The sequence below is a fragment of the Opisthocomus hoazin genome, chromosome 15, assembly GCF_030867145.1.
Source record: "Opisthocomus hoazin isolate bOpiHoa1 chromosome 15, bOpiHoa1.hap1, whole genome shotgun sequence".
Lineage (NCBI taxonomy): Eukaryota > Metazoa > Chordata > Aves > Opisthocomiformes > Opisthocomidae > Opisthocomus > Opisthocomus hoazin.
Genome location: NC_134428.1, coordinates 13,060,185 through 13,072,304, shown reverse-complemented (window position 1 = coordinate 13,072,304; position 12,120 = coordinate 13,060,185). Strand labels below are relative to the sequence as shown.

Below are 12,120 nucleotides of genomic sequence, written 5' to 3'. Positions count from 1 at the left end.
TGTGCCAGGGTTTAAGTTTTGGAGTGAAAATACTGGATCACAAGTGAAATCAGCTGGAAGGCTGACCCAAAGATATGGTCCAAAGCTAAGCGAGCTCCTTATGGAACAAGGAAGGACTGTTTAACTACAGAAGGTAGCTGTAGCTGTCTTTATCCCTCTGCAAAATACGCACTGTGTGTGGTTTGACTGCATCCAAGTTTCTGGTGATACTTTTCTATTCCTTCTCCTGTGTAAGAAAAAATGTATTTAGCATCCCTCAGGCACCAGCTTTCCAGCTCTCTCCTGTCTTTCAATGAAGGTGCTGGTGCATAAGGTAGGAAAATACGTTTCGGAGCAGTCAGTGGGTCTGTACAAGTAAACCTCTCTGTGCTGCCCAGTGCGTGGCCATGCAGAGGTACAGATGTGACAGTAAGGGATGGAAACTCCTCTACTTCAAGTAGTGGAGGAAGAAGAACGTACCAGGTGGAGCAGCGTTACTGACCTAGCTGTCTGGGGGGCAGGGGAGGAAGAGGAGGGATTAAAGCAGTAAAACCAAGGTGCTGTTCTGAGAGAAGGTGAGGATGCCTTGTAATGTCAGACAGCAAACCAAGCTGTAACTGGAGGACCGTGAAATTACAGCAAAGCACAGGACTGACCTAAGTGCAGCTAGGATTTGATAAAATTTTTTATGTATTAAATTGTGGTACTTCTTGTTAAAATGATCCAAGTCCAAAATGAAATCTGTTGTTAAGGATCAGCTGTGGTGTGTGTTTTCTAAAACATGGGGTGACTTACTCTGCAGAAGGGTAGATACAGATGCACCACTCTTCCTGGACAGCTGGTATGCGATGAGGAGGCCTGCTGCTGGCCTCCGGTTTTGTTTGCTGCCTAGTCCCTGGTATTCTCCTCTGGGACCGTCTTGGCTGGGTGTTAATTGCTGTTTCAATGCTGAATGGTGGTCTGTACAGTGCAAAAGTACAAATGTGGCTGTCCGAATGAGCAAAGAAGCTAAATGAAGCTGCTTCAAGAGACCATCTAGGACAAGTGCCAGCTCAGTTTAAGCCTTCTTGGATACCCTCTCTACTGTTGCACTAAAGCTGCTACGTCGAGTTTATGCTTTGTAGGTACCTGGTTTTATTCATCGCCATGAGCACTGCAGGTCTGGCGAGTGATTTCCTAAGCAGCCTCACAACTCTCTGGAAGTAGTGTGCTTGTCTTGCCCAAAGTCCACTGATGCTGGAGTGAATTTTGAACAACCCCAGACTCAGTGTTCCCTGCGGTCTGATAAGCACCTGTATAACGCATGCCACAAACCGTGTCAGAATGCTAGTAGCATAGTGATGGAGCAGTTGTGTGAATGCTGAGCTCTTGCCTCAACACGTGTTCTGCGACTGTGGTTGCAGCATAGGAGTGCAAAGCGTGCTTGCCTCTCGCGGCGTGGCTGGGGACAGGTATTCCAGACTCCACAGCGGCTTTGTAGTGTAGCTGTGCACCAGCCTCTTCTCTGCTGGGTAGGCTGTTATGTTTAATGTTTAATTTGCCAGCCATGCTACAGTAGGTCTTACAGTGTTTGTATATTAAAAAGTTCCCACAAAGAACAACCATGCAATTTAATCACAGATCATGCACAATTTTTGAAAAGGAGTGGGTTTCTTTTTTACAGGTTGGGTTTTTGGGGTTTGTTTTTTTTTTTTTTTTTAAACCCTGCAGCTTTCTGGTAGGGTCTGGAGATAATAATTTGCAAAAGAATCATGACTTTCATGCCAACTTTTAACTACAAAGCTGTAAACAGTGTAGGAGGAGATGACTCCAGTTCTGCAGGAGAGACTAAGTAGGAGGGGCAAAATTACTGGCAAGTTGAAATATTTTTGTTTTAAAGAGAACAAGTGACCATATTGGATGCAAAGGATGACTTTCACATTTTGGGCTTGAAAGGATGTGCTAGCGGACAAGATCAGTTAAGGAAAGTCGGGAAGGAGAATGCAATAGTAATTGATCCATAAAAGGAATTGTATTTCCTGCTCTCCTCCAGTGAATCTGCAGTTCATTTAACTGCAAACCTTGTTGCAGTATGGACAATAATAAAATGCGTGTACATAATTAAAATGGTGAAGATAGAGGCTAAAAACTATAAGTAAATCTGTAATAGCAGCTGATTTTTTGAATGAAACACTATAACCTGCTTAAGTGGTTTTGGATCAGTTAATTTTCCCTATCATATTTTATAAAATTCCTTACTTGACAGGTAATCATAAGCTGTTGTAAAAATGTCTTCATCATCTCTTGGTATGAAAACAGAAAGTACTTTTGCTTGTCTTGGTGTTTCCTGAAAGCACATTAATGTATTATTCATCGTAATGAGGTCACATGCACTGAGCTTGTGTGAATGTCTGCAGCAGAGAATGAAGTTAATGATACTGACTTGAGCACAGGGGCTAAGTCACATGGACTGCTGCCTCTTCTCAAAAGGTTGGGCTGCTTGTCAGAGATTTCTGTCTTCTGGTTTAACCCCGGGAGCTAAGTGTTTGAGGTGGTCTTGCTGATCTATTAGCAAGATCAAACAGGGAGTATTTTCTTTACTTCTTCGTTAGAGGTATTTGGTTTTTATGACCATTAACTGGCTTTTGCCATGGATAAATCTACTAACTAATGCTCTAGGAGCGTAGAAGGCTCGTTAGCCCATTGTCATATTCGTTTTTAAAGCCGTCTAATATTGCCTTCCATGAAGTGGCCAAGGCATTCATGACATTCAGTCCTAGATTATTTTTGAACAAAACCATCTGAGAACCAACTTCATACTTTCTTCAAGTGTGCTGGTATTTGTTCAGACTGTACAGGTTCAGAACTGGATGTGACTTGCTTATCTGATGCCAGATTAGGAAACTCAAAATAATTTCAGTGCCCCAACTTGGACCGTGCTCCTGAGGAGCAACAGATATGATGGTATGCAAGCTGCTAGGAAGGGTGTCTTGGTGAGTGCCTTGGAGAGGCATTGTTGAGTGATTAGGTGGATCAGCAGTCACAGGAAGAGTGGGCTGGGAGGAATGCCATGCCGTCACAACCTGAGAATTGAAGAGGCCACGTTATTTGATTTCAGCTGTGACACCAGAGATGGAAAAGTTAGTTCTGACAAGACTTACACACTGGTCTCTGAAATAGCGAGTGAACCTGAAGGCAGCAGTTGTTGTGGGTCTGGACCAGGAGAATGATAGGCTACAGAGGCTTGAACGAGTCCCTCCGGAGTCCAAAATAAACAGATGAAATGGATGTAGGGTGTTGAGTTTGGGACAAAAGGCTCTGGTTGCTTGTTGGAAAACTTACCAGGATGTTTGGTGCATCACCTACCACCTTTTCGTATACAGTGTGCTGAATTTAGTATGCTGTTCCCTGTGACTGGTTTCTGTGTAGCCACTAGTAGACTTCTGGCAAGCCTGGTAGCAGTAAACCATCTCCAGAGCAGAGGTGTTGCCAACAGGAATCAGGCACGGGGGCCCTCTGAGGCACCATCCTGCTTGTACGTGGCCGGGACTGGGGGAAAGTATGAAGAACCTGCAAGATACAGAGTTAATTCCCCTTAAGAAGATCACATTTTATCTCTAAGGGGTTAGGTTGTATTCAAAGCTGAAGTGTGACATTTTAGGTTGCTTCCAAAATGCATAACCTGCAACTGTTACAAGTCCTGATGGTTTTGCTTTCGTTGTTTTCATGTTTCCTGTAACATTTGCTGGGTGTTTGACTTGAACAATGTACAATAACCTAAGCTCCGCTCTACTTAGAGAGCTGTGTGAAGAAGTATTTCCCTTTATTAGTTTCAGATTTGTTGCTCTCCATTTCCCTGTGGTGTTCATAATGCATTGTGGTGTTTTGTGCTTTTTTTTGAATTTTGCTGCATTTTGTTCTAAGTCTTCACTCCTCATGCCATTCAGATCCTTTTGCAAACAGTTTTTGAAAAAGAAAATTGCACTTCTCTCATTAAAGAGCATTCCATTCTTCTTCAGGAGGTCCTTTGCAGTGATTACAGTGTAGCTGTGATCTTACCCTAGGAAAGCTTTCCTGGACTGGATTTAGCTTCAGTAAACAGAAAATCTGTGATTTATTTTTGACATAGTGCATTCTGTTCCAGTCAAATTTTGCTCCCTGCTTCCCATTCTGTAGCTTTGTTTATCTTTTAGCCATGCCGCAAGTATACAAGTGGACCGAATCATAAATTGCGCAATACTACGAGGACACCAGAACGTTCCTGGCTAAAATTTTTTTGTCTCATTGCAGCCTTGCCCTTCATGTAGTACCACCCTTGCTCCCCACTGCGATGTCAGCATAGATGAAGGAGCTATCCAAAATGGTTGTCAGGATGAGCATAAAAACAGTACGAAGGTAATTGAAGTGTTTATCATGTTAACTCTTCTCTTCCCTTCTTTCTCTGCTTCAGTTAGCTTTCTCATTTTCACATTGCTGTTCCTTTATTCAAGCTCTTAAACAGCAGAACCAGTTTTGATTTTGAGCGGTTGTGTTCTGAAATTTAGTTGAGGGCCCCCTCTCCCCATTTTCAAAATTACCAGTGTTTTTGTGGGCCCTGTTTGATACTGACAAGAACCTAAAATTTGGACTCTTTGAATTATGCTGAGGCTCCCCAAAGAAAGAGGCACAACCAGCACTACCACACTCTACGTCCCTTACACCAGCTGGCTATGTGTCACCTAGCCGCAAGTTGCACCTAGATCTTGCCAATGTCTGCTGCATCCTAGCTCTAAGCTAAGGCAGAGTCATTCCTGTTCACGCACACAGCTGAAATTCACAGCATCTAAGTCAGTTTGCATCCGTTTTCTGACCGACAAATACAGCGTCTCATGTATTCAGCGTGCTGCTGCCAAGATTGTTTCCTTGCCTGTTGCTTAGGTGTTCTCATTGAAGCCACCTATTTCCTCTACAGTAGCAGACGTTGCCTATTTGTCATTTTGTTTGTGGCCTTTGTAGCTTTTCTGCTCTGCCTGTTGCCTCTCACTCCTTCCTGAATATTAAGCTCCTGCCTAAACGCAGACTGGATACCAGTGCTCATCACCTGATTGTTTCATTTTCAAGCAAGTTTAATGATTTACCTTGTTGGGGAGAATCATTTTATGAACACATTCAGGGATAGGTATGTTGTTTTTTTTCTTCACATCTGTCTTTACAACTTTTGTCGCATATAGAGGTAATGGAAAAACTTCCCCACACTTATTCTACTGATGAGCTACTACATTAATCTTCTTAGTCCCTCTGCTTTCTGCTATATTTGACCTGTTTTCTCCTATGTGTAAATGGTAAGCTCAGAAGCAGGGACTGCCTTACTGGACTGGGCTGGTATGTAACACAGTAGACCATGTTCTGTGCCAGAGTTCCTAGGAAACAGCCTAAGGAAAAAAGAAAATAATAATCCCTTCAGCTCTGAGGGAGGCAGAGCAGAGTACCCAGCAGGTGCTGGTTTTGGAACAGCATGAGATCTTTAAGACAGAAAACATTGTGGGAGATCTGCCTAGGCTGCCAAGATGGTATGCGTGAGATGCTTCTTCCCCAGGCTGCCTCTGCCCACGTGACAGGGATCGCCAGGAACCAACTGCAAACAGAGATTTTCCCTAGGTACCAAATGCCTTGTGTTGTATGTTGTCTTCATCAGAATTGTCCTGTGAGTTTCTTCCTACTGCAGCTGTATTAGCTTCGTGTGTGTTAATTGGCAAGTCATCTAACCTTGCTTAGAAGAGGTCTGAACAGTGCTGAATAAAATGTCCATTATTTCACTGTAAGAAACGTGCTAGTGGAGACCAAATCACATGTCCTGCTTGGGTTCGGTTTATATATCCCTAAGTCAAAAATTGGACCAGTTAAGTGGTTACCAGTAAGTGTGGGATGCCTGTTTAACTGCAAGCTTAAAGAACAGCTACATGTCCAAGTTGCCGTGGCATTTGATCTCCAGATCTTCTTTGCAGTCTCAGCTTTGTTGCAAAGAGCCATAAGCTCCCTCTGCCTGTCTCTGGAGTCTGTCCCCTTCTCATGCCACGTCGCTCCGCCTGGCCCTGCAGCACTCATGTCCCCTGTCTTTAGGGAACGTTAGTGATGTTAGCCATGGCCTTGGACATTTGTGGGTCCCCACGGGCTCTGGAGCCTCCCTGTCTCTTGACGAGAGGAAACCGTCGCGTGGTGCGTCAGATATCTGAGCACCCAAAAAGACCTCTCTAGCCTGTTGCCATCAGAATCCACAGTAACATTTGAGCTAACAAAATGTAATAAATAGAGATTTTCTCCTTACACATAAGGAATACACATTCATACTCTAATCCTCTCCTGTTAAGATTAACGTCTGTGGGAGACGGCACAGGAAAACCTCGAGCTGAGTGAAGGGAAGAATTTTCTTAGGGATTTGAGCCTTTGCCAAGGAGCTAAAGAGAAAAGGCCAAGAGAAGTCCATGCTGACCTTCTCTGAAAGAGCAGAAATTTTCACTGCATTCTTCAGGTGAATTTGAGGAACAGACAGGGAAAGCAAACAGTGCACAGGAGTCCATATCTTTTATTCGAGCTGCGCGTAGCAGAAATTGTGTTCTCTTGGTTACTGCTTTTCAAGTAATGTCATCTGCTGCAGGGGTGAGGAAAAGGAGGAAGATTCTTTACCAGAAAAAGAAAAGGTGGTAACTATGACTTTCATGTTTCTTTTTAGGCCTCAAGTTGTTCTGGGAAGTGCTCTGAGCAAATACGGTCTTTAGCATAACTTAAAAAAAACCCCAACAATAAAACCCAATGAAGATCCTTCGCTTCTAGCAACTTGTTGGACAGTTCTCTTTGGTTTGCCTTTGTTGGTACTCCTGGTCTCACAGACAGGGAGGTTTCCCTGGCACTACAGTAGGTCTTGTGCTTCTTAGCCGTGTTCCTCTGGGTAGGCTGTTACAGTTGCAGAGGAACTTGCTCTGAAGCTGCTGAAATATTTTCCCTTAGAAAAGGAACCGGTGACCTTTTGTGTAAGAAGTTCTTGTGCCTCTGGCTTACTAGGAGAGCCGCCCTTCTGTCATATGCAAGCGCCGATCTGGTCCAAGAGTTTTTGCTCTGCTTTTGCTGAGATATGTGTTGCTGAAATCACCTTTCTCTTCTGTTGATTACATTCTTTAGCAAAACATTGGCAGCACACCAAGGTAGCTACTTAATTTCCTATTCTACTTAGTCAGCTGCTGTCACTGGCCTGTGAACACCTGCAAGCTGCCAAAACAACTGTTGTGATCGGTAGAAGGGACTAGACTGGGAATCCTTTCGTCTCCTGGCTCCCAGCAAGTGGCTTGAGGGGCTCCCCCCTCCATCGGGGCAGCCCGCAGGGTGGGGATCCTGCATCCCTCCCGGGTGGGCGGAAGGGCCGGTACAGCCCACCTTCCTCCTGCTTTTCCTGCAGCTCCGGGGAACCGTTCCAACACACCTTGTTATGACTTAAGCTCTTGAGGCCTTGGCAGTGATAGGGAGCCAAGCCCAAGTGTTTTCTGACTCTTCCCCGCACAAGGTGACGTTCTGCTGCCATTCCGTTGGTCTTGTATCTGCACTGGTTGTGTCTGCGCCTTTCGTTATACCTGCCTGTTTTCCTGTGTCACGTTTGCTTTATCAGATAGATGCACAAGGAGGCTGAACTAAGTTTGCATGGGCAGCCAGCAACCAGATATTTCTTAACTTCAAGTTGATTGTAAAATCTAAGTAACATATTTCAGTGCGTGGTTGGGGTGGTGGTGGTATTTATGGTATTTATTTATGGTCACTGTGGTGGCATCCAAGAATAGTCTTCTGGAGGAGCTTGTCACTGCTGTACAGGCAGAAATGGAGAAACTTCTGTCATGAGTGGGTTTCAGGATGAGGATAAATGATACCTGATAATTGATAAGACATGGAGGGGGGACATGAACATTCAAATATGCTAAGTTTGATATATGTTTGCATTTGAAAATGATCCTGACTAACTGCAGTTCATTTTCATTCTAAATGTATTTAGTTGTCTAATTTTTTTTTTTAATTGCTTCAGTGCATATTGGTCTAGGTCAAAGAAAATGTAAAAGAAGGAACTTCAGGTTCCATGAAAATAGAGTGATTTTTGGTTAAAAGTAATTTGTCTTCTCAAATGAATGGAAGCAGAATCGGTAATACTGTGTACCTAAGCTGTGCTTGTGAGCTGGTGTCAAAATTTAAAAATACAGTATTAATTAATACAAAGGCAAAAGAAAACCAGAAAGGAGAAGTATGTCTTAGTGAACAAAATGTAATTTAATTTGCAGGATAAATTTTTTGTGGGATGATGGGGCATCTGAAAGGGCTGTTCCCACAGGCAGGAGAAAAGGAGGCAGCTCTGTCTGTGAAAGCAGCAGGGCTGTAGTGGTCAGTGGAAGGATCATCAAGGGCTGGCAGAGTAAGTTGTCTCATGACCTGTGGAAAAATAACACAGTTTAAGTAGGTATTTAAAAAGCTTTTTAGAAGAATCTTGACCACAAGATGAGTGCATGAAATTTTGGCTTATGGTTGGTCTTCATTGCGTGTGTGAAAATGTGCTTTGTTTTCTGCTCCTTGGAAACTTCGTACAGAGATGATGTGAATGACTTCAAGGCAGGTGGAGTTAGGCCTTTGACGTGAGCAGGTAAAAGCTCAGTATGTGGAGGGAAGAGCTTCTTTCCACTTTTGCTCCATGAAATCTCATCTGTGTACTTTCTCAGCCACTGATGTTCCCCATGTATGTTTTGCTTTCCGTCATTCAGGCTCCAGGAGGACACAGTCCAAAGACTCAAAATGGGCTTCTGAGTCCTCCACAGGAAGAAAAGCTGAGCAATAGTCAAACCTCGCTTTATGAAATGTTGCAAGAGAAAGGAAGATGGGGTGGAGTGAGTCTGGATCAATCAGCTCTCCTTCCTTTGAGGTTCAAAAACATCAGAGAGAAGACAGATGCTCACTTTGTGGATGTGATTAAAGAAGACAGGTAAGGAAAATCGAGCTGAACAATGTAAAATTGTATAAAGGAGAGAAGGTGGTAACAGGGGGTCCCATACGTTTTGTCTTTATTTGTGTGCTTTTTGTCCAATGTCAGTAGTTATTGTTAACATATAATATGTTGTATGTTTTCTGATCTTAGTCTATATTCTGTTTAAACTACAGTAGGAACTTGATGTCAGAAACATTCTGCTGAGGAATATGTAAAGCCAGGTTTTTCATCATTTCCGTGGTGAACGGAAGTCATTCTTCAGTCAAGTCTTCGAAAAGGAAAAATAGTCTTTAAATGATTTGTCATGAAGTTGAACTCTTATCTTTACATTCAAAAGTCCTCTTCATGTGCACAGCATGTAGCTTCCTCTGCAATTAAAAGTGTAACATAAAATCTGAACCACAAAACTCACAGTTTTGTGTAGCAAAAAGAACAACATCTGATAAAGTTGTGTGACTAACTAAAGCCTAGAAATCATACTGGGCTTGGAAGCAGAATTAATAGGAGTGATTTCTCATGGACCTGCTACCTGCCTACAGCATTTTGTAAAGTTAGCTTCTCTTTCCATTTCAAGCAAAAAAAAAAACATGTCTTGGGCAGAGGAAAGTATGTTCTCCAAAATTCAGTAGTGTGTGATTTTTGTAGACACACAACCACATCTCACTGTGGCAGTGACTTGACTGGATCAACTGAACAGATAACTTGAGTTTGTTATTATTTATGGCTATTCTTATTTTTGCTTCACTGCTTCCACTATGGTTAGGGATATTTTATCTAAATATCCTTGAAACTGTGTGCTTTTATAGACTCCAGGCTGCTTGGAATAGGGACACTGTCGCTGAACTGAAAACATGACTAAAGCAGGGAGAAGTGAGAGGGAGGGACACCAGTTCCTCTCCAGTCTCTGCTCTAGATTTTTTCAGATTACCTTTCTCTTGTGGCCAATTTCAGTTAAAATTTAGGTTCATTTTTTTTCTCCTCTGTGTGTGGTCTGTCGTTAGTGGCTGAGAAGAGGTATATAGCTGATATTTTCAAATATTAGAAGACAGACGGATTGGGGAAGTCCAAATGTTGGCAAAAATCAGCAAGAACAAATTGAATTTTTGTTTAAAATGTAATTAGCATGCTGCAAATTTTAGGTTACAGAAGTAGCTTAATTTATGCTGTTGGTTTGCTGAAGATACCTAGCTCGAGCTCTTATGTTCCTGGAGCTTTCCACCTCTACTTACAGAACGGATAATTCTTTCAGATTTGGAAAAAGTAGGACCATGATTTGACATCAGTCAGAGCAGAGCTTTTTTTTGGTCTCAATTAAATATCATCATTACCATATTAAGTGGGCCATTTCTTGTTTCCAGGGAAACTTCTCTGCTGAGTTCAGTTCATGTAAACATAACTTTCCAAAAATAATCTTCTGATTAATTACATCTATGTGAAATGGTTTAAGCCTACCATTTTACATTAATCCTTTTTAACATTTCTCAGTGTGAAGTTATATGTAATAAGTCATTTTAAAAGCATTCATAATCCCCTACTGTAAAGTATAATATGTTGTTTGTCTCAACAAATCTAGTATGTGTGAAGATGTTTGAGTGGGAAATTTGAGTTTTCTCAGAAGTCGTGGTCCAAGCTTCCCCTTGGTCATCTTATGTGATACCACATTCGCAATAATAATAATAATGCTGGAGTTCTGCTGCTTTGGTTTTATGTTACTGCAAACCCAGGAGCAGCGAAGTGTGAGCTTCTGCAAGCATTGGGCGGTGATTTCCACTGTGGTGCAGGATGCTGGTGTTCTGATATAGATGTGTATTAACAGAAAGTACCTGACCCAGATGTGGTGATAAGGCACAGAAATTAAGCGCACAGGCTTCATGTGTGGCTGGAAAGGGTTAAACATGTTCTGGGGAGGATTCAGGAGCCTATGTGCCGCGACAGGCAGCTGCCTAGGGCGGGCTAGGAGGACGTGCTGGATGCTGGTGATTTTTTTCATTTCCCAGCCTCTTTCCAGAGTTTAGCTGTGTGGCTGAGAGTTTCACGAGCGGCCGTTGGTCTCTGCGTGCCAAGGTTTCAACTTGGAGCTGATATTTCAGCGCAGTTCCAGTTGTCTTTAAAAATAATAATAATAAAGCCAGTGTCAGTGTGGCATGTTTGTATTATTGCATTATACAAGAATCCTTTTCATAGAAGTTACCAGTTTGCATCTTTTTACAGCTCGATTATATATATTTGGCAAACAGTGTGTAGTTTGAGCTTGGAGTCTGGCTTTACTACAACCACTATGAAAATACTATGCTTTGTTCATTGTAATCTGCATGGTACTGTGTATTTTAAAAGAAAACTATAGTGTAAGAGTACAAAATGTTTAAATTTGATGTCGTTGGGGATACCCTCAAAGGATTTTTGCTTTTTACATTTTTGTTTTCAATAAAAATTATGTATTCCTTAGGTTATAAACCTTTTGAAGTACAAGAAACAAATACTCATGTGCTAGTCAGGACAGTACTTGGAGATAATCTCTTTAGACTTACAGAGCAGAGTCCCAGGGCAATGTGAAGCTCCCCCCAGAAGCTAGGTTCTGTGCAGCCTTCATCCCCTCCGTGGGTCACTTTCCTGTTTCAGTGCTTCTAAAATTTGTTTATTTCTTTCATCTCCCACTTCCCAGTCTTGCTCGATTCAGGGAAAACAGAAATCACTTGTGCTGGGGAGGCACAGTGCCTACTGGGAAGCAGATTATGTACTGGATTGTGTTTAGTCAACTAAACTGGGATCTTCCTCTTTGAGACAGACGACAGTTGACGTGGAACTGGACTGGTGCAGTACAGCTGGCTGGCATCAGGAGTGCTGCCTTTGCCCTGGTTCCATCTTGTTATACCTTCTGTTTCATGCTGCACTGACAAGCTGGATTGTTCTTCCTACATCCTTAGGCTGTGGGAGCTCCAGAACAACATCACCATACTCTGGTGGGCTGCCCTGGAGGAAGAAAGTGAATTCAACAATATTTAAATTTAAAAAAAAAACAACAAAGCTTTAAAAATTCATATTGTAAGATAAATCTTACAATATGTAGAAACATCTAAGAGGGGAGAAGGATGGAGGACAAGGAAAAATGAAGGAGAGAAGGGACACTTGAGTGAATGTGTCCTGTCATTCCTTCAAAGTATCCTGATGTCTTT

General features: G+C 42.4%; 1 protein-coding gene across 2 annotated transcripts in view; it reads left to right on the top strand.

The window, feature by feature from the left end:
• The window catches only part of ADCY9 (adenylate cyclase 9), an 88,319-nt gene that overhangs the window by 49,638 nt on the left and 26,561 nt on the right, over positions 1-12,120 (top strand). Inside the window, exons 3-4 of one of the 2 annotated variants that reach the window (XM_009936291.2) lie at positions 4,249-4,353; positions 8,727-8,944. In XM_009936291.2, the coding sequence (XP_009934593.2) occupies positions 4,249-4,353; positions 8,727-8,944 (323 nt within the window). The remainder of the gene's footprint in view (positions 1-4,248; positions 4,354-8,726; positions 8,945-12,120) is intronic. The other variant, XM_075436179.1, reaches the window with a different exon arrangement.